The 22,839-nt window shown below is 40.5% G+C and overlaps 3 protein-coding genes across 4 annotated transcripts; 2 read left to right on the forward strand and 1 right to left on the reverse strand.

The window, feature by feature from the left end:
- The first annotated feature begins 554 nt into the window (after window positions 1-554).
- On the forward strand, window positions 555-5,340 carry LOC135678460 (cationic amino acid transporter 1-like). Of its 2 annotated transcripts, XM_065191308.1 has the most exons (3): window positions 555-677; window positions 996-1,444; window positions 3,871-5,340. In XM_065191308.1, the coding sequence occupies exons 2-3, from the start codon at window positions 1,027-1,029 to the stop codon at window positions 5,229-5,231; spliced, it is 1,779 nt and encodes a 592-aa protein (XP_065047380.1). In that variant the 5' UTR covers window positions 555-677; window positions 996-1,026; the 3' UTR covers window positions 5,232-5,340. The 2 variants fall into 2 exon arrangements, with proteins under 2 accessions (XP_065047380.1, XP_065047379.1); XM_065191307.1 differs by lacking the exon at window positions 555-677 and having other exon boundaries at window positions 926-1,444.
- An 820-nt stretch (window positions 5,341-6,160) lies between these two features.
- LOC135678462 (probable receptor-like protein kinase At1g30570) lies at window positions 6,161-9,602 on the forward strand. Its single transcript, XM_065191309.1, has 2 exons — window positions 6,161-6,384; window positions 6,698-9,602. Exon 2 carries the CDS (start codon window positions 6,831-6,833, stop codon window positions 9,372-9,374), a length of 2,544 nt encoding a protein of 847 aa, XP_065047381.1. The 5' UTR covers window positions 6,161-6,384; window positions 6,698-6,830; the 3' UTR covers window positions 9,375-9,602.
- A 339-nt stretch (window positions 9,603-9,941) lies between these two features.
- On the reverse strand, window positions 9,942-22,229 carry LOC103990334 (uncharacterized). Its single transcript, XM_065191310.1, has 12 exons — window positions 21,944-22,229; window positions 21,317-21,415; window positions 21,086-21,168; window positions 19,155-19,230; window positions 19,005-19,072; window positions 15,731-15,815; window positions 14,041-14,162; window positions 13,855-13,938; window positions 13,018-13,164; window positions 11,492-11,600; window positions 11,287-11,406; window positions 9,942-10,318 (listed from the first exon to the last, which is right to left on the reverse strand). The coding sequence occupies exons 1-12, from the start codon at window positions 22,212-22,214 to the stop codon at window positions 10,245-10,247; spliced, it is 1,338 nt and encodes a 445-aa protein (XP_065047382.1). The 5' UTR covers window positions 22,215-22,229; the 3' UTR covers window positions 9,942-10,244.
- Window positions 22,230-22,839: the final 610 nt, after the last annotated feature.

Genomic DNA, 22,839 nt, shown 5'->3' on the forward strand with positions numbered 1-22,839 from the left:
GCGTTCTCACCAGTCCACTGTTTCTGAGATATTAGTTATCATGAATCGATAATAATTCGATACAATAATAAGATTATTCATTTATGAATTTGAATGGTCATGATTCGAATAATTTCTAAATCAGGTCTTAAGGCACCTGTTCTTGTAGGACTAATTTATAGAATGAAACGTCCATAAATAACCCCCTCATGTCATGTTAGCTCTGAACCTGTTGATAGATAAATCTACCTCTTATAAGTTCATTCAAGTTATAATTGGCCCTCAAATAGGAGTGTTGGTTACATGTATGAATCACTATGCCAAACATGTAAACGTGACGTTGGAGCCACGTCAACAATATGCATGCATGTGAGACCGGCCTTTTTGTGTCATTTTCCTCAATTCACATGCATATGAGACCGGCCTTTTTGTGTCATTTTCCTCAATGAATTGCTTCCATATGATGATGACTTCATCTCTCAATTATGCGCTCATTTGGAGTCTCGTTTCTGTCGCAGCCTTATCATCTGAAGTATCGAAGGAGATGCATATTCTATGTGCTGTCCACTGTACTGTGCTTCCACGACTCTGCATCTGATCCCTTTAAATAGCCGCAAGCGCTAAGGCCGGCTTAGCGTAGTGTGTGCTTCTTCTGTCTCTCGTCTTCTCTCGGAGGAGCAGAGTATCTCCTAAGCGAGGTAACAAAACTAAGACCTTTTCGTCCCCTTCTTCTTGTCTTGTGTTTGCTACTTGCCTTTGTTATTTGCTGATCGGATGAGTACAGATCCAGCTGAGATCTTGTACACCAGATTCTTCTCCCGTATCATCGCCTCAAAGTCCTACCACAGACACAGAACACCAAGTCCACACACAAAGAACTCCTCCTGTGGTGTCATGGAATTATTGCCTGTTTCTGAGTAGTTTTGGTCTTATTTATATGCGTGTGTATACATGTAACTACAGTTCAGCTTCATCTCACACCCACTCCTTTCTCTCTTCTTCTAAGCTGAGAGCAGAGGAGAGAGAAGGATTTGTGTATAGAGAGGAATGGGAGTCGGGAACGAGGGCGGGGCTACGACGGCGGTGAAGCGCAGAGGCTGCTCCTGCACCAAAGATGACTTCTTCCCGGAGGAGTCGTTCAAGAGCTGGGCCAACTACGGCCGGGCGCTCCGGGAGACGGGGAAGCGGCTGCGGGACCGTGTCACTGCGCGGTCGCTGGAGCAGTCGGAGCTGCACGAGGTGCGGCTGCGGAGTGGCCACGACATGAAGAAGAATCTCACGTGGTGGGACCTCATCTGGTTCGGCATCGGCGCCGTCATCGGCTCCGGGATCTTCGTGCTGACGGGCCAGGAGGCGAGGGAAGACGTCGGGCCCGCCGTCGTCCTCTCCTATGTTGTCTCCGGCATCTCCGCCATGCTCTCTGTCTTCTGCTACACCGAGTTCGCCGTCGAGATCCCCGTCGCAGGTGCACCTAATCTTTCTGGTTTCTCTTCCTGTTCTGAGATCTGTGTTATGTTTCTTGTGAGTGCTTTATTTCTCGACTTATCTGCTATCGTTGATGACTTCTATCTTCTTGCTTTCAAAGAGGACAATCATTAGAACTTTAGTCCACAAAATGAAAGAACAACAGAAAAAAAATGTCTATTTCATATGTTCAGATAATATTGGATTGACCTCTTACGATCTTAAACAAATTTGTGGCTATGAGTCAACAGAGGGTACCTGTCAAATATGTTCATGTTCACTTCTAGACCCTAAGTTCTTCATCATATCATTATTATTTCTTCCCTTATGGATGGGAATCTTATAAACCTTAGTTGGAACTCTGATGAGAAAAAAGATGAGAGAGAGAGAGAGAGAGAAAGAGGGTCAGTTGTTTCTCAACTTGGAAATCAAGTAATAACAAAAACAGAGGAACACAGAAGCAGCATCTGTTTTCTGAAGAAAAATCACTGCTAGTTCCCAGAATCAACTGGGAAAGATTTTTATTAGCTCAAATTGTTGACATTTGGTCCATTGTTTTGTTGTTCTAAAGTCATGTGATTAGAATGGCAAACTGCCTTTGCTCTTTATCCATTTAGTCAATCAGTTCACAAGTAAGAAAAGTCATACATGTCAAGCACTAATATGAGTTGTTTGAGTTGCCCAAATCATTCATATCTTTTATTGAGACCTTCAACTCATTTCTTGCTTACTTACATCATGGTATTAGCTAAAACATATGGATTGGATTGGCATGAAATCTGTAGTCTATGGAAACTTATTTGAGGAGCTTTCTTGATGCCTCTGTATGCAGTGATTGATCAATCTTTTTCATCTAGTTATCCACATGGAATACATGAAAAAAAAAGGCCAGGAAAAGTCACCTCTGAAGCATGTGGACTTTGGAGGTTTGGTGGGTCAAAATGCAAGTCAATCTATTTGTCTCACAATTAGGTATATGGGGCCAATAGTAGTGATCTGCTAGCTGTAGGAAGATGGATCTAAGAAGCCCTTTAAGGCTATCATATATGTTGGAGACTAAATATAAGAATCATAAATGCAACTGGCCACTGTTGGCTTTACACTTGGTAATCTTAGCAGTAATTGTTTCCCAGATATGACCTAGGAATAGTTGCAACCTCTAAACAATCTATCTGTAGCCTCCACATTACAGTCAAGTTTATTGCATGGACCAACATCTGGGAAACTGCAGTAGACATATCATCATTATTGTGAATCTGTTGAAGTTACAATGACATGGATTATGATTAGGGCTGACATTAGTCCCAAAGACTCTGAACTGCTTATGTTTAGCTTCATTTTTGGTTTGAGTAAGCTCTGTTTAAATGTTAGTTTAAAGCTAAGCTTGAATTAGAAAAGCAAGCTTGAATTTGGATGCTAGTTTTGTATCCCTACACTCATATATGACTGTTTTAGTGCATCATATATGACAATACTTCTATGAATTCACATCAGAAACTATCTTTTAAAGCTGAAAGCTCAAATTTAGTGCCAAACTTAATGAGCCCTTCAAACCTAAATCAAGCAGAAAACCTGATATATGAAGTAATAACACAAAAACTGAACTTGAAAAGATTAAGTTTGTCCTCCTGATTTAATCCACTTATGTTACTCCATAAAACTGCACAATGACTTGGCCACAGCTAGAAGAAAACTATAGCTAAGATATTTCTTTAGCATATGTTGGAAAAGTGGTGATTGAATCATATGAAACATGTATATAAAGTAAAATGGCTTGAAGAAATGAGTCTGCAGCATGTGGACTGAGGCCATTAAGTAGGTTTGGTGAGTGAAAATGCAAGTCAATCCAGTGGTCTCACAGCTGGGTTTATGGAATCTGATAAGGCTCTCTGACTCTTTTCAGATCTAATGATGTCAATATAAATTATAGAAAGCCTTTCCAGTAGTGTCAAGGATGTCATATTTGTGGGAGGCTTTACATGTGACAGTGATGTAGCCTTGGCAGCATTACTTGCTCACTGGCAAATACTTAGCAGAATGATCATGAAATGGCTGCCACCATAAAAGAAGTTGATCTTAAACAGTCAAGTTTCCTGCATGGATTAGCTTCTATGAAACTGTATCATCAACTTGGTGACAATTGATTTGAGTCCTTTAGTCTCATTCATCAAATTATAGTGAAATGGATCATACTTTGGGCAACCAATCAAGCCAATTAGCCCTGAAGTAATTGTGCTTAGGTTCATTAGAGACTCGATCAGGCTCAGTTTAAATCTTAAGCTTCATTTGACTCCACCACAAAGAGTAAATTTCCATAAACTTTTGAATGATGAAAATATAATTAATAGTTTACTGTTTTAAATTTAGGCTGAAAGCATTTATCGGCAACTAAGAGATGATTTGATGCTGTGCAAAATGGCCTCTCAGGTGGCTCCTTCGCCTACCTCCGGGTGGAGCTCGGCGACTTCATGGCGTTCATCGCGGCCGGCAACATCCTGCTTGAGTACGTGATCGGTGGCGCGGCCGTGGCCCGTTCCTGGACCTCCTACTTTTCCACCCTGCTCAACCACGAGGCCAACGACTTCCGCATCCACGCCACCGCCCTGGCCGACGGCTACAACCGCCTCGACCCCATCGCCGTCGTCGTCATCTGCATCATCTGCCTTGTCGCGGCGCTCAGCACCAAGGGCACCTCGCGCTTCAACTACTTGGCCTCCATCGTCCACGTCGCCGTCATCCTCTTCATCATCATCGCTGGCCTTACCAAGGCCAAGGTCTCCAACTACGACCAATTCTTCCACTTCGGCGCCCGCGGCATCTTCAAGGCCTCCGCCGTCCTCTTCTTCGCCTACGTCGGCTTCGACGCCGTGTCGACCATGGCCGAGGAGACCAAGAACCCGGCCAAGGACATCCCCATCGGCCTCGTCGGCTCCATGACCATCACCACGTTTGCCTACTGCATCCTCGCGGTCACCCTCTGCCTCATGCAGCCGTACGGCCAGATCGACGTCGACGCACCCTTCTCCGTCGCTTTCAAGGCCGTGGGCATGAACTGGGCCACGTACATCGTCGCCTTCGGAGCTCTCAAGGGCATGACCACCGTGCTCCTCGTCTCCGCCGTCGGCCAGGCCCGGTACCTGACGCACATCGCCCGCACCCACATGGTGCCGCCTTGGCTCGCCCACGTGAACAGCAGGACCGGCACGCCCATCAACGCCACCGTCGTCATGCTCGTTGCCACCGCCATCATCGCCTTCTTCACCGACCTCGGCATCCTGGCCAACCTCCTCTCCATCTCCACGCTCTTCATCTTCATGCTGGTCGCCGTCGCCCTCATCGTCCGCCGCTACTACGTGAGCGGCGAGACCTCGGAGGCCAACCGATCCAAGCTGGTCGTTTTCCTCCTGCTCATCCTGGGGTCCTCGATCGCGACGGCGTCCTACTGGGCCGCGAGCGAGAAGGGATGGGTGGGCTACCTGGTGACCGTCCCGGTGTGGTTCCTGTCGACGGCCGGCTTGTGGTGGTTCGTGCCGCAGGCGAGGGCTCCAAGGCTGTGGGGGGTTCCGCTGGTGCCGTGGCTACCGTCGGCCTCGATCGCCATTAACATATTCTTGCTCGGGTCGATCGACGGCAGGTCATACATGCGGTTCGGCATCTGGACGGGCCTACTGCTAATCTACTACTTCTTCTTCGGCCTCCATGCATCCTACGACACGGCCAAGGCCGCCGAAGTTGCCGCGCCTGTGAAGACACTGGAGGAAGGGAGTCCAGCGAACAATGGACAGTGAGGAGAAGGTGATATCTAAGTGTTGAATTTTATATGAGTAATACATGCGTCGTAATGTCAGACTAATTAATTTCCAGGAAATGTGATGGTAATGATAGAATTAGATGATACGTTCAATGATGCTAAATTTTGTCTCTCTCCTCTCTCTCATGTCTACAAGACTGGGCAGGCATATTAGATAGCCCAACAAAATACGGCCCAATAGTTTAAAGCTCTCTCTCTCTCTCTCTCTCGCACCCAATCACTGTGTGACTCGAGACCGGACTACGACACGGACGAGCAAAAATTCTATTGCCTGTACGGCTACACGTCCAATATAGTACTAATCCTAACAGTAGAGTATGTGCACAGGAGAAGATCTCGAGGAAATAACAAACACGAAGTTGGTAGATGCTGCACGAATCTTAACAACGTCGACCGTGTGACGCTGGGTTCGCTTCAGACTCATCCGGTGGTGAGGAAACCCGGAATCTGTACCCCGGTCGGGTTCTGTGATCTCGACAGCATATTAATTATTGGGAGGACAGTACGCGAGCTGGAACAGACACCGCAAATTTTGCGTAATGGATTGTCTCCGGGTTCATCCCACCGTCATGTATCTTATTATTGTATGCACAGATTCCAAGAACAGTGCAAATGACTGATTAGGACAAGTACACATCCAAATGCAATTCATAAAACAAAAATAAAAAGGAAATTGCGAAAAAGAGAGAAGAAGAAGAAGAAGAAGATGATGATGACGATGACCATGGCTTGTCATCGAAACAGGGTGGGACAGCAGCAGGTGAGGGTGTTGGAAACAATAGTGATACTGTTCATCTACCCAGAGACAACACCATGTGGCCGCATCCCCCAATCACTGTAGCTTCCTCGCCTTGACTGACCAATATGAACCCCTGCCCCCTCCACCTCTCTCATCTCGTTCATCCCCCACGGCCACATTGAACAGTGGTAGGTTGGCACCCGAGGCCTCTTGTTTTGGTTTCTTTGGCTCCTCAGCTCTGGTCAAGTGCTTCGCTCCACAAACGACAGCAACAGCAACCTTTTTCCCTCACAGCCAGCTGCTTGCCTTTCCATGCAAAAGAGAAGCCATTTTGCGGAACCCCCACCACCACTGCTGCTCTCTGACTGGTCCTTCCCGTCACCTGGTTGAGGTGAAGAAAATATCTTTCTTTGGATCCAAGATATTTCCTTTTCTACAGTTTTTCTTGGGAGGGAGGATCTCTGTGAAGAAACTTTGGTACCCGATCCTGCTCTGTAGAGGGAGTGCTTCGCTGAAGCCTTTTTGTAGATTTTGTTGTCCTTGCCATCACCAGATGGGAGTGAAGTAAAGATCTGGTCTTTGGATCCAAGATGTCTCCTTTCTGTAGTTTTCTTGGGTTTCCGTTCCTTTCCTTTCCTTTAGTCATCACAAGGAAAGATTTCTGTGAAGAAACTTGAGTTCTTCTGTGTTCTCTACATTTGAAGGGCCGGATGTCTCTGTCAAGACAATGCTGATGGCCAATTCTGAAGATCTGAGCATTTCAGTATCAATGCTATCTGTTTATTGATCTCCTCAAGGCAGTCAAGGTTCTTGATACAAGGAGCTGTGATCCGAAGAATGAGGTTCTGTGGCCTGCTCCTCGTATTACTAGCATCCCTCTGTGCAGCATCTGCGCAAACTGCGGCGAAACCCATTCTGATCGACTGTGGTTGTAATTCTACCATCACTGTGAACGGTAGACAGTGGATTGGGGATTCCTTTCCTGGCGAAAATTTCACGTTAAGCTCTTCTGGAATCACTGCTTCGGCTACCGCGGCGGTCAGCGGAGAACCAGTCTATGGAGCTCTGTACAGGACTGCTCGGATCTTTAACACCTCATCGAGCTACAACTTCACGGTGCTCCCAGGGAACTACTGCATCAGGTTCCACTTCTTCCCCTTCTCTTTCGATGGTTTCAATGTCAATGACTCCTCGTTCGATGTGACGGCCAACGACCTAAAGCTGGTTTCCAAGTTCAACGTCCCTGGAGAGATTTACTGGAAGAACACGAGGAGCAAGTCGAACGTCACTTCTCTGGTGAAAGAGTACTTGCTTAGTGTTAGTCTGAACCAGCTCAAGATTGAGTTCGTCCCCGAATCTGGGTCGTTTGCGTTCATCAGTGCTGTCGAGGTTATCCCGATCCTTGACAGGTTGTTCGCTGAGACTGCGAATAGAGTGGGCAGCAATGGCTTAAAGGTCCCTTTGAGTCTGAGCGATCGCGGGATGGAGACCATGTACAGGTTGAATGTGGGAGGCCCTGAGATCAGTTCCGGCGAAGACCATGATCTGTGGAGGAAGTGGGATTCCGACGAAAGATTCATGTTCTCTGTCAATGCTGCATACAGCATCAGCAACACTTCGAACGTGAGCTACGCGTCGATCAACGACTCCTCCATCGCTGCTCCCATACTGGTCTACGAGACGGCGAGAACGATGACGGACAACCAAGTCGTGGAGAAGAGATTCAACGTGTCGTGGAGGTTCGACGTGGATCCCAACTTCGATTACCTGATCAGACTGCACTTCTGTGAGCTCGTCTATGACAAGCCAAACCAGAGAATCTTCAGAGTCTACATAAACAACAAGACCGCGGCTGAGAACTACGATGTCTTCAAGCAAGCAGGGGGGAAGAACAAAGCCTACCACGAGGACTACGTCGATGCCATCTCACAGAAGGTGGACACACTCTGGCTTCAGCTGGGACCGGACTCGCTCACGAGTGCTTCGGGTACTGATGCTCTCCTCAGTGGCGTGGAGATCTTCAAGCTCAGCCGGAGTGCGAATCTAGCTCATGCTCCTGAGAGAATCAACACCGTCCAGGGAGGCTTGCTGGATCAAAAGCCGAAGAACAAGATTCTGTGGACGGCCATCGGTGCCGGTGCCGGTATGACGATTACCGTATTGCTGTTGTTTGCTGCCTTCGTGCGTTACCGCACTCGCAGGAAGAAGCCACCTCCGGCAAAGAGGAGTCCCGTTTGGCGCCCGCTCTCCCTCCACGGGACCATGGGAAGCACAACAAACGCCTGGGCGTCGAAGTCGCCTTCGAACAAGATCGGATCGACGGCCTCTAACAGGATCGAAAGAAGGTTCACCATAGCAGAAATCAGAGCTGCAACTAGAAACTTCGACGACACGTTGGTGATCGGAACAGGAGGTTTCGGGAAGGTGTACAAGGGTGAGATGGACGAGGGGATGACAGTGGCGATCAAAAGGGCCAACCCACAATCTGAGCAGGGACTGAAGGAATTCGAAACCGAGATCGAGATGCTCTCGAAGCTACGCCATCGGCACCTGGTTTCGATGATCGGATACTGTGATGAGCAGAATGAGATGATCTTGGTATACGAGTACATGGCCAATGGGACTCTCAGAAGCCACCTCTTCGGGAGTGACCTCCCACCACTCACCTGGAAGCAGCGGCTGCATGCGTGCATCGGAGCTGCGCGAGGACTTCACTATCTTCACACAGGAGCAGAGGGGGGTATAATCCACAGGGATGTCAAGACCACCAACATATTGCTGGATGAGAACTTCGTAGCGAAAATGGCAGACTTCGGGCTGTCCAAAGACGGTCCGGCATTCGATCATACGCACGTCAGTACTGCCGTGAAGGGAAGCTTCGGGTACCTCGATCCAGAGTACTTCCGGCGGCAGCAGTTGACGCAGAAATCAGACGTCTACTCCTTCGGTGTGGTGCTATTCGAAGTCCTCTGTGCCAGACCAGTCATAAATCCAAGCTTGCCAAGGGAGCAGATCAATCTGGCGGAGTGGGCACTGCATTGGCAGCGGCAGAAATCGCTGGAAAGAATCATGGATCCTCGCCTGGAAGGGAACTACTCATCAGAGTCACTGAAGAAGTTTGCGGATATCGCCGAGAAATGCCTTGCTGATGAGGGGAAGAACCGGCCGACGATGGGGGAGGTCTTGTGGCACCTCGAGAATGTGTTGCAGCTGCAGGAAGCTCATGTGCAGAAGGGAGATCTGAATTCATCGACGACAAGCCAGGCGAGATATGCTGCAGATGTATCGTTCAGCCTCCCGCGCATTGTCGAGGGAGAAGAGGAAGCTTGCACAGAACCAGAAAGCATTGATGGGGTGGGATACCAAGAAAGCCAACGCTGAAGAGCACTGATCAGAGATGAGTGGACCTGTTGGTTGCCGTCTTCAAGTTTATCCTTATCACCCCATGCACGCCAACTTAGTCATTGTAGGTGAGGATGAAGAGCTGGATTCTACTTCTTGATGTATTCTTGAGAGAAGATTTGTTCTCTCTGTTCCTTCTTATCCAGGTTGTATTCTTTTGTTCATCCTTGTAGCAACCATGAAGCCTAAATGACTGTTCTTGAGCTATATTCCGTCGTCCGTTCCTTCCGCCACCACCGGCGGCCATAGTACCGATAACCCATAAAGAGAATTAACTCTCAATGTCCTCTTATCTGCTGCATTTTGTTGAACCAATGAATGTATTATTCATATCCAGTACTAACATCAATGAATAGTTACAGAACTGTAGATGAGAATCCCCCAAATATAAACATTTACCTGGAGTCCTGCATAGACAATCTTCAAAGATACAAATTTCAAGCTTATCAGACCCCTTTTGGCATTGGTTGGTGAACAGGATTTTAACCACAGTGGTTGATTGGACTGTGAACAACAGCAGAGCATACCAAGGCCAATGCCAAATGCTATCAGGCAAATCCAGTTTCAAAGTTCCTGGAATTCAGAGTCAGTATTAACATCAAACATCAATTGAGGTCTGTAGAATTGTACAAAAAGAAGAGGGATATTCTTGATTATGTAGAACTCAGGAGAAAGGTCAGATTAATCCCTAGTCGAAGTTACAAAGAGATATTTCACCAAAACACTAATCCACCATATAAAGAGGCGATGAATCGTGATACTTCTTTAGTTTTTTGCAACAAATTACAACAAGATTGGTCCCCCAAGATATGCATCACTGAGCTTTTGATCTCACCGAGTTGTTCTTCATCACCGAAAAATGCTTCCGGTCTTTGACTTTGTGAAGGCCTCGATGATTCTGTACATCCACCGATCAAGCATTCCTGCAGAATCATAGTAAAAAATGTCAGCTTTAAAGAATGGGAATAGAATTTTATTTAAGTTCACATTCATCCAGCAGTAAGGGATCAATCTCGAACAGAGCTATTATGTGTGGTGGCATCAAAACCAAGAATGTGCACACACAAAAGAAAGTTATAGAAACAGGTAACTAAGAATGTAACCTGATTTTTTTTTTCAACATATAAGAAAACAATTGCAATTTCCATTGACAAAGGTACAATTGCAATTCTAGCTTTCTACTTTTCATTTGATAGACATTTTCCAAGCAATAAGAAAACAGAAATATGAGGGGAAATTTTTCAAAAGAACACAAAAGAAAAATGGCTGTTTCCCTGACATTTCCTGAAATTGATGGCAAAATAAATTAATCTCCGATTAGTGAAGACTGTAGGTTTGCCATGCATTAGTGCTAGCTCTATTTAGGAAAAGAAAGATCTCTCTTATTATTCATTTGAGATATTCTCATACTATATAAACAGGATTTCATTTTTGATCTTTCACAACTAAAATGATCAACCACAAGATACACAGAGATATAACCATACATTACCCTTGTCTCAAAGAAATGGTTGTAACTGCCTTCTTTTTCAAATTATAACTCCCATTAATCAGTAGTTTTGTTATAATTGCAAATCTTCTATAATCTTCTCACAAATCTCATTTATTCCAATTTAAGCTCATTCCTTTTCCAGATTATTTATTGAAGAATCATCTCAATTACATAATAATACACTGGCCAGATTCATCTTTGATCCCTGTATATAACCTAAAGGAGCGCAGTTCCCTAGGACATACACCAAGCTCTCTACATGCTGGATGCTATAAGCAAACAATTTTTTGTCAGGGCCATGTTATAAAGGCTATAAAACAATACAGCGATGTACAAGTAATTGACAAACTTTCAAATGTGCAAAGTATATTTTCAGTCATAATAGATAGAGATAATAACCTGTCAAAGCAAATGTACCACCAAGTACAGCACAGAGACGTGTGATGAAATGCAGAAAACTTCGGCGCTCTTCCTTAATTGTCACAATGATAGGTGAAAGATCATACAAGAAGTAAACAGCTGCATCATAGGAAATTGCAGTAAGTAAAGATAAAAAATCTAAAAAAAAAGTACAAATTTTTTTAACAACATTGGAAATGCCAACCTGGCCAGGACCTATCAATCACACGTACGGGAACAAAATATTCTGTGACAGAAAATTGATTTGTAGGCATTACTCTATGAGAAAGATATCTATATTCTGTTGGAACAATCTGCATCACAATAAACATTAGTTTCTCAAAAAGAAAAAGAAAAACTAGTAATTCTATCTTAAAATACATTATTTTGGTGACCTAAAAATCAAGTAAAAGAATTTGAGACAACAAGAAGAAACAGGTGCTCAACGCAAGAGACAATTAGAAAGTTCTTAAGGCCTTAAAAAGTCAAGATTTACATGATCAATGATATTATCCCCTTTCTGATTCACAAAGATTATTTAGGAGAATTGGAAATTTGATATTATATGAAGTAAACATGTTGTGATAAATCAAAAGATGACTTGAAATTAGAATGTTGTGACAAATCAAAAGGTGACTTGAATTTGATCAATTCAAACTTGTCAGTTCTGCTCGAAAAGAATATATTCCATATTGAAGTTGAAGAATCTTAGTTTTATTCCTATATGGTCCAAACCAGGACCCTCTCCCGTCAGCCCAGGGCATAAACAAATCCTACTTGCTCTAGATTAGGCCTCTAGACCATCAAAAGATTCCACATAAGGGGGTCAATTCAGCATTTTTCAGCTTCGGATAGCTTGGTGAAACTCATTATGCATCGACCCTGTGCAAAAGAGTTGAATCCAGCATGATATGAATTCTATTTAGCTTGGTATAGTAATCCATCTGTCAAAGGACTCCAACATAATTTAAGAGAAAGAAAAGATGCCCATCCAGGTTCTATCCTAATAAGAACAGGAGAGGAAACAAACTTCTTAAACCGCTGTTGGACACAACTTAGGAAAACAAAGGCTAACAGGACCTCCTCACCAACTCCTAATAATTATATAATAAAATTTCACTTTCTTATTTTTAGATTAATTTTCATCATTGTTTTTAGTAGCTAATTTATTTTGCCAAGATAGTTCTTTTTTTAACTCTACATGTAAAATTATGGATATATATAGACTAAAAAAGTTATACGCTATTAGAAACCATAAATTTAAGAGTTAGAGGGCATCTGCTAGTTGGTTGGTGAGATTATCGTTTCTCTCACATTCCCTATATTTTCTCTGAGAGATTATAAACCAAAGTTCTGTTAAATGATATTTCATATTTTACTCCACTAAAATTAATTTATTTTGCAGTTTAGCCTTCTAATTGATGGATTGGATGACGTTTGCTCTTACTCAAATTGGGAAAGTTCATTATAGTTTATTCCATGGCAATACTTTGTTCACATTAAACACCAAATGTCAACATTTCACCATGTTACTCAGTGTAAATAAATAGCTACCATAATCATCTTCACTATGGCTAGTATGCACTTCCTTCAATATATCTATAATAAATCAACAATGATCAGAAATATATATCAAAAACTAAAAAGAATCTAGCTAATTTTGGGCTGTAGGAAATAAGAACTTTGTTTACTAAGCAAAAGTTCAAAATAAGGTGAAAAATCAAAAAGCACCTTGATATAGTACTTGAAAGTACCACTAGTGTCATGTAGGATCCTGGTAGTTCCATCAAGTGGATTGTGAATTCCTGGATACTTTGGACCAAATGACAAATCATGAATCACATGACTGACATTTACATTTTTTGCTCCATCAAAGATCTACCAAAAAACTGTTAATTAGAAAGATGATAGTAGTATTACAATCAGAATGAAAAAAGGAATAGTGATTTGAGAACATACATTAAACAAACAACTTAAAATGTTGTGATCTATCATGTGATAACAGCATGCAGTTAAAGTACATCCATCAACAATTAAGTGATCTATCATGTGATACATGTGATTCCACACCAATGACAGCTCATGCATTACTAGATAAAACCAAACCCAATTACAAAGAAGCTGCTACATAGCATAGAGTGTGAAGAAATCAAATGCTTTGACTTCTTAAAGAACAACCTTCATAGCTTCCCCAAGGTGAAGCTTACCTTTGATAGGCACTCAAGTTTTAAATTCAGGACGTAAACTAATGGCGAGTAATTTTCACAACCATGGTCCTTTCCAGAAATATAAACAGAAAGCAACAAATTCTTTTTCCCATTAGTCTTCAGGCACTTTAAATTAAAAACAAGATCAAAAGAGAAAACAGAAAGACAAAGTTTAGCTTCTAGAGGTCTCTCAATGAGATGTTTCAAATGCATAAATTGAAGGTACTAGCATGCTGAGCAGATGATGGAATCATAATATCCAATTATTCCTATAAAATACATGATGAGTAACCAAATCAGTACTTTTGAATTCAAATTGAAGGAATACTTCAATTAGCACTTATGGTTTTAAACAACTCACCTGTTGGGCAACAAAGAAATTTAACCCATGAACTGAAACATGAAAATTACCAGCAACCCTTTGCACATCTAAAACCCCAAATACCTGTGTGAATCCACTAGCAAGTTGGTCAGAAATGGTGTATATGAAAATTTAAAATATCAAGATGGAAAAAAAGGCATTATATAGAGCAAAAAAATAGCATACTCGGCATCCTTCACCATTTTCCATTGCATGCTTTACATTCTTAATCATTGTCACAGCATCTGGGCCGAACCCTTGTTCATTTTCGTTTTTGGTGGGATCTTCATGATGGTCATTGCTATCACCTGTTCAGATGACTTCTGACAAATAAGTGCTTCTACTTCTTTACAATAAAAAATCCAATTAGAATTTTCTTTTGCACTAGACAAATGTTGTCTAAGAAGACTCCAGAAGCACTATGGAAACTGGAAGCATAAGCATAATTGCATATAGTTTAGAGCTACAACCTGAAACAATCTTGTTAACCATTTGCTAGAGAGAATCAAGAATATAAAAGCAGGATGAAAAGAAAGAGATCATTTAAGGGTAGCTTCATGAATTGTACTTCAAGATTGTGACTAATCATGTATGCTATGTGCTAGGTTTATAAACATATTTACATGCTTAGTAATTCACCAGAAATAAACTACGTACAAAGTACATGGTAATAAAAATGACTGCATTTAACAATACAGGGAACTAAAAATGATCTAAATGATAAAAGGAAGAATTAAATAAAAGTAGTGATCTGAAATTTTTACAACTACCAATTATTTGAAGGTAGATGAAATGTACTTGTTAGTTGTACGGCAGATAGACCTTTTCCATCAACTGAGCGTAATATGACTAGCCAATAGAAAAGAAAAAACTTTCACAAAAATTCCTTGGTTCTTCTTAAGACCGCTTTAGTTAATCTGCTTCATTTAACCGATACATCTAGATCCCCTTTGGACATAAGTGTACTACCTCAAATGGTTTTTCCTCATTTCGAAATTTCCCTAATTATTCACGAATGTAAAAAGAAAATTCTATTCTCTTTTCTCTTTTCTTATAGCTCTCTACATTTGTGTATCTCAACATCCTTACCTCAGGTATATGTTGTTTCCTAACTGAGCAACATTCTAATTCATAAGGCATAACAAGTCTTAAAACTGTACTATAGCATTTACTTTTTAATTTAAGAGAATATGTTGTCTCCTAACCACCCAAAGTTCTAATTTATAAAGCATAGAAAGTCTTAAAACTGTACTATAACATTTTCTTTTTAATTTAAGAAAACATAACAATCACAAAATACAAATTAACTCCATTCTCTATTTTAGACATCGAGTCTTAACTTAATGAATTATGTCTTTATTTGCCTATTTTTCCTGCTAATATACAACCCGAGATATTCAAAAGCTTCTATAAACTTAACACCCATCAATTTTGACTATATCCTTGATTTCTCTTTCAGTACTTTTAAAGTCACAATTCATATATTTAGTCCTAGACCTACTTGATTTACATCGTTTATCAAGTGCTCTCATTAATAGCAGCTCTCAATAAAACTTATAAGCATACCATTGATGTGAAACTTGACAATATCATGACAAGAAAATCATAGTGCTAATTTGCCCATGGTCAATATGTGAAACTAGACAATAGTAGTCTTTATGTGATATATGCACAAATACCTAAACAGGTATCAAGTTAACAAATTCCTTTGCCTCTCCAGCTTTAACTGTTTGGTCAAAGACAGCCAAATATAGCCACTAGGAACCCATATGGTAACATATTTTAAAGTCACATGATCCTGGAGTATGATTGTCAGATTATCATGCATAAATAAAGATAAAACCATTTCAACAGAAAGAAGCAGAAGTGATATTACCATGCTTGTGAGCTGAGTGCTCCTTTTCGACAAGATCAGATAGGTACTCAGTGCCAGTAATGTGACCTTCTCGAGTCAAACGAAGCTGCAATTAAAAAAAAAAAAAGAAAATTAATAAATGCCAGTGATAATTGTAGAAGTGCTCCTAAAGTAGAGTTAACTAGTTCAAAAAATTAAACGAAATAATTTAATCAATGATTTTCTTTTCTCACGTGTATACCCTAAATGGTCTGCACAATAAATGTTGAATGGTGAGAAGCCTTTCTGATAGACATTTTGAATTTATTATGAGAGAAATTTAAAGCACAGTAAGCTCATGAGATAGCTTAAATTTGTCACCTCATTGAATATATGGCAGATCATTTCAGAAGACAGCAAGACTTAACATAGGAAAGAAGAATCCCCAAAAAAAGAAATCGTTATATGTAACTTAGAGGGAAAAATAGAATAAGGGCCCTCTGTTTTTCTTCAATAAAATTAAAGGAAGGAAAATATTAATAGAACATGCAATTCCATAACCATTCAACCCTAGGCTTTTCCACCCTTAACGTTTAAATTGGAAGGTAACCAATATGTCCTATAAGATGCAAAACAGAAGACAGACAGACAAAGAACTGCCTGTACCTTAAGTATTGGGGAGCCATATGAGAGCCACCAAAGCAAAAACCAGACAAATAAAAAAAAAACAAGAGGGATGACATGAAAACATGGGAAACTTCAAAACAAGAAAAAAGGCCCCAGGCAAAGAAAAAAAATCAGTTTTGCAACAATAAGAATTAAGAAATTAAAAAAAAAAGGAAGACAAGGAAGAACAAAAAAAGAGAGAGTTGGGCCGCGGGGGGCGGGGAGGAGTGTCAGAAGCTATCAACCACTTTGATCTACTTTCTCTGCTAGCACCAGACTATTTCAAGATGAAGATACATACTGCCAACTCCACGATTTCTTTACCTTTTTTCTCTCCCCCAAGTCACAACTACAGCAAATAAAAATAAGGAGTAAACTATCCAAACGAAGGAACCGCCGTGCTGTGCTGACCAGTGGTATCAGTCACTGGCCAGCTTGGTAAATACCAGTCGGTACCAATGCACCATGTGCTGGTATGCCGGTACATACTGGTTTTCGAAAAAAGGCCACAGAAAAAATCAGTTTTTTAGGTTTTTTCCTAACTATTGGTATATAAATTGTATTTAGATAAGAATAAAGTGTATCAAAGCCATAAATGAATAGGTTATAAGGAGGAAAACTTGATTTTTTTTTTTTTCCGATCCATTGAGGAACAACTTTATTGCATGGGAGGAAGTTGCTTCCGTTGATCTTGACTCAACCGATCAGGAAAACTTTAATCACATGTAAGAGTCTGAGAAAGAGTGAGAATGAGAGAGTGAATGAAAGGTGGAGAGGGAGGACGATTTAAAGCCCTAAAAGAGGCCGCAATGGTCAATTTGACTATTGGGGTCAAACGAGACCGGATTTAGGTCAATATCGATCAAATTCCGATTGGCACTGACTCGTATTGATTGATACAATACAAGTTTTGACCGATACATACTTCAAATCGATTGATACAGGGCCATATTTCAGTGTACCGCCCAAAACGGGTTCGTGTATTGGTCAACTGGCGGACTGATAGGCCGTTTTATAGTGTTTCTGGTGGTACATCAAACCTTGATCCAAACCCTTCTAGTATTAAGTGGGAAGGGAGTTAGATACTAATGCATTTGTACAAAGAACCACAACCATTCTGCCATCTCCAATCACAGATGTCACGGTCTTCAAGTCCTGAAGGAATCGTAAACGTACCCTTATCTCTGTACAAACTGCCGTCTTAAGTTTTTCCCTATACATACTGCCATTTTCACTTCTTTAAATTGTCTTTCAAAATTAGGGCAAACACAGATTATTTTACCAGCAAGATGGTCCTTTAAGTATGAAGTTGATGGATAAGAATTAGTTACTAGCCAGTAACTACCTGACCCACCAATCTTAGATTATTTTACTAGTAAGATGGTCCTTTAAGTATGGAGTTGATGGATAAGAATTAGTTACTAGCCAGTGGCTACCTGACCCACCAATCTTAGATGACCTTCATAGTCAGTTCAAACTGATTTTCTAACTCAACCAACACATTGATTTTGGTTGCCTAGGTGTTCAACCAAGGTTTGACCATTAAGAAAAATAAGAAAGCAAGCAAATTCAACTAAGGTGCACACAAAACTACCCACCTGAAGTTTACAAGCTACACAACTATCTGTGCCGCATTTTAGATACTCTTCATAGCCAAAATTCTACAAACAATAGATACATATTTCCAATTAATTTTACATCTTGAGCAACATAATTTTTCAAATATGTCTTTTTACTTGCTTACGCCATTGGTGGATACCTCATGCAATGGGTTGCCCTTTTAGGGACACCAACCTTCACCATCTTCTGATGTAGGGTAAGTTTGCACAAGACAACAAATTTTCACAATATTGGCCCCCTTATTTCTATATATTATCATTTACACTCCACTTTTTATGCCATTGTGGGTAGGTCATACTGAGAAAGCTAGGAACTACAAATTTTCATGTTGAGATGTCATTGAAGTTCACAGTTGCAACTAGTTGGCATGAAGATCACAGAATTTATGCTAAATACTTATTACAAAACAGAAATCCTGAGGTCTGAGAACTGTAATGAGAAGCCCATAGCAACAAATCAAGGATTCCACTTAAAAGATAATCCAACACCGAGCATCACAGCAACCAATACTCCCAGAAGATATTTGTTCCTAGTTGAAGATCCTATAGTGAAGAGAAAATATGTTTTAATAAGCCTTATATGTTAGGTGCCTCTCATATTAAGGACAGACCAAAAACTTATAATAGATGTAGAGACTTGATGGTCTTTACATTAATAAATGCTATACATTTGGCAATGTTGTTAGATGCCCAGACATAGCAACTGGTTAAATTGCCTCTACATAAATGCTAGCATACTACAACCACAAGTAACTGCAATTAGGGAGATTTCAGATTCTGAGTTCTGATTACATATTAAACTTGAAGTTTAAATGGGCAGAATTTAATCTTATGACTTTAGGTCCAATTTAGATCAAGGCAGAAGTCTATTTCACAGTTCGGTCAAGGAAAATGTGTAGTTGAATAATCTATAAAAGTGCAATCCAACTATTAGAAGTAAACATACAACGAGAGAATTATCAAAATAGGTACAACATAAAATTAAACTTCAATGCATAAGGAAGCAATAGGTGAAAGGACAATATTTTTACCTTCCAAATGTTTGTATGCAAGTCAACCTCATGTTTGCCTGACATGTCAATGGCGTCCACACTTAAAACTGCAAAGTTGCATGAGTCATAAATGCAGGAAGATGATATAACATGCCTTTTGAGACAAATTTAGAAAAATACACGACTCACCTTCACAAGGTAGTGAAGGGAATGTCATATTTATGTGAATTGGAAGAGTTTCTCCTCGCTTTACATCTACAGACATCTGCAGGTAGAAAGTGATATTGTTAAAGACACAGAATCTTGGGTCAAGATCACAAGGTCTGCATCTTGTAAGCAACATAGTCATGCAGTAAAGTTCTGCAATATTATATCAAAAGATTCAAATAATCATGGACTATTGTTTGCAAACACATGAATTCAATTTGCTTGAGATAGATATGCAAAAGGTCATGCAACTTTCTGTAACAAATTTCTGTAATACAAAGGAAAGTAGGGCATTTTAATCTTAATCAGTGTGCTAAATTGCATTTACCAAGGACCAGCAACAAAGTATATAGGTTAGGTCAATATACCTGTTAGAACCCATTTTCTGAGCTTTTGAATAATGTTTATTGAGTTTGTTTAGTCTAGTTGTTTATTGAGTCAGGTTCAGCTAGAGTCAAGTAGAGGTTTATTTAATATTTATTTATTATTAGAGTTCAAGTCCTGATGGACTTTGAGTGGAACTCTATAAATAGGGATGTAACTGTTTCTTTTCAGTAATCTATGAAAAATACTATTCTGTCTTTTGACAAACCCTAGGAGGCCGATCCCCTTGAAGTGATCAAGGAGGGCCGATCCCCTCGAAGCGATCAAGGAGGGCCGATCCCCTCGAAGCGATCAAGGAGGCCGATACCCTCGAAGTGATCATTATCATCCCCATTTCTCCCCTTTCTTCGACGATAAGACTTTAGGAGCCTACGATAAGACTTTAGGGTCTTATCAATACCATCCAATTTACTATTACCATATCAGCCTAACTGGTTGCCATAATCAGTATCTGACCGAGACTTAAATTTTTGATCCAAGCCTTTGCAATGATCCAAGCATCTGTCTGCACCAAGAAAGGCATAGCAACATTGCTAACTTTTTATCCAAAATAATTTCTTTCACTAAAGTAATTTAATTAAGGCATATTCAGGCATGGTTCGTCTTATCGGTCCATACAATGTATTGACCGACTATCAGTATGGTACATATCAAACTGTATCGACATACTAATACATAGTACAATAGGGCATACTGACAAACTAGTATGTATCGCCATACCGATCCCTCGTCAAACCAGTATGTACCACCCATACCGAGTGGTATGTTGCGGTAACACAAACCTTGTATTCAGGAATATATGCATGTGCAAGAGTTTGTACATTCACATGATTATATATAGATAGAGAAATTTTCTGAAAATTTTCTCACTTGCCCAATCAAATGTCAAAATATTTTATTTATCCTTTCAAAAAAGTGAATATCCTAGACAACCCTGAAAACCTAATAAACGCCATTTTGTGCCCCTAATGTTAGATATATTGGGACCTGTTAGGGCCCATATTTCATTTACAAATCAGCAATGCTGGTTCCTCACAATACAACTCAATGGGGCTGCTTTATGGGGCAAAAAAAAGGTCCTAATGTGTCATATCATCAGGGACAAACCAAGGGTTCCTAAGCTTGCAAGGGTACATGGGATAGTCAAGTTTTTGGATTAATAATACTATAGTACTTTGAAGATGACAAATAGATTTCCCCAAATAAATACAAATGTAGCTGGTAGCAAATAAAGTCCAAAAAAAGCTAAAGCTTGTAATGAAAATTCAAGTGATTTAGCAAACTGAAATAACTTGTCAAGTAAAATCAAGATAACATGTTGATAAAGAATAATTCATATGTTATAGTTTCCCACAGGAACTGGAAGTATAACAGAGTTTCCTAACTCAATTGCCAAAGAATGGAAGAGCCTGCAGTTATACTAACTCTAGACTGCAGTTGTGTGCCACACAAAGTTAAAAATCCAAACTTACAGGAAAAGCCTGTAAAGCACACCCTAAACACAAACCATAAAGGAAATAATTACAAACCTGATGCACAGTATAGGTAGTGAGGTAATACTTCAGCTCATGAACAAACAAGGTTGCCATTATGATGAGGCCGATGATGGAAACTGTGAGTAAACAGAATGAAAATCATAAAACGAGCCTGAATTTAAAAGTGTTGTATGAAACTAGCACGACAAGAGAAAACGGTTAACCCATACAATTGCTACGGTATTGCAAATCATAGAAATGAAAGAATAAGAAGTAAAGACTTACCAACAGCTCCAGATCGTGTCTTCTGTAGAAGGTGTTCTTCAGCACGAGGAAAGGCATCAAAATTCCTTAATGATTGCAGCTTTAAGCCCATCTTGAAGCCTTCACATCAAAGAATATCAAAGATAAATTCTATTTTGTATCTCAACAATGGAAGATCATCGAAATAGTAAGCCCTAGACATCAGTCGAATAAAAACCGCATGAAATAGAAGACTACATCCAACACTACTCCTTTCTCATAATCCTTACTAGTAAAAGCAATGAATAATTAGCAAATAAAACATATAATAAGCCGTGACAAGGTACAGATTTCTAGTAAGAGTCTTCTAATCGTGCCAGACGACAAACAAAAGAAAGAGTAATCAGGTAAAAACGCATCGGACAGCGACAAAATCCCAAAACTCCCACCAAAAAAGCCCGAAAGAAACATCTTTTTCGACTATTTTTCTCGATGTTTCAAGATTTATATCTTATCAGATGAAAAAAGAAACGGAATAAAGAAAAGGCGTAATAAAATCGACAAAATCCCAAACGCAAAGGGCCAGGGACCAATTCCGGATGAGCGGCAAAAAACGACCAAGTGGAAACCAGGAACCTCGAATCCATTTTGAGCTCCAGAGTCACGCACCTGGAGAACGAGAGAGAAGGTGGTATGGGCTCGTAGCGAAGATCCGCCGGCGATCGAGAAAGAGAAGGATTTGGTTGGAATTGCCCGAGAAAGACAACCCCCGGAAGACCAGAATGGATCCACTATATACGTATATAAATTGCACGATACGTACATATACTTTATGTGGCCCATATAATGGACCTATTGATTTATATACCAGAAGAGTCCTTCTGGTACCCGCGACGCGTACCCAAGGGGAGGGCAAGGGCTCCACCTGTGAGGCTCGCATGGCCCACGGAGCGTCTCCAACCACTAGAGAGGAAGCAGCCGCAGCCAGAAACAAAGAAGTTGATGTCGATACGACGATGGGTTTAATGGTAATTTACTGATACTACAAGATCTTTGGTCAACATTTCTCCAAAAATGTCGTTGACCTGTTTGAGACCATCGTTCCAGGAGAAGATTAGATGAGTATATTGCCATCTAGTTTTTCTTTTTCTCTCTCTTTTTTTTTGTTTGTGTGTGAGGAACAGTGATTTATCATCAAAGGATTAGACATTAGAAAAACAAATACTATTGTCCATTTCTAATAATATATACAGATTAAAATTTTCGAAAAAAACTGATCAAGCATATAGATTGTATAATTTTCTAGACATCATTCTCTAAAATATCAAATTTGCCTTTTAGGTTCTGTTTGAGTCTGTCTAAACAATCAAATGTGCTATAAAAAAACTTATTACCTCTGTCAATCATAGAAAATACGTGTATAAATACATGACTTGCAATTATAAGATCAGTAGCTAAAACAATATCAACAGTGTGAAGAGGACGCATAGAAAGAAGCATAAGAAGCGAAGGTGACCATGAATTCTAGCAGAAACAAGGAAAAAATATTTCATGTGGATTGTATA

Source organism: Musa acuminata, chromosome BXJ1-7 (genome assembly GCF_036884655.1).
Source record: "Musa acuminata AAA Group cultivar baxijiao chromosome BXJ1-7, Cavendish_Baxijiao_AAA, whole genome shotgun sequence".
In the NCBI taxonomy this organism is placed as follows: Eukaryota; Viridiplantae; Streptophyta; class Magnoliopsida; order Zingiberales; family Musaceae; genus Musa; species Musa acuminata.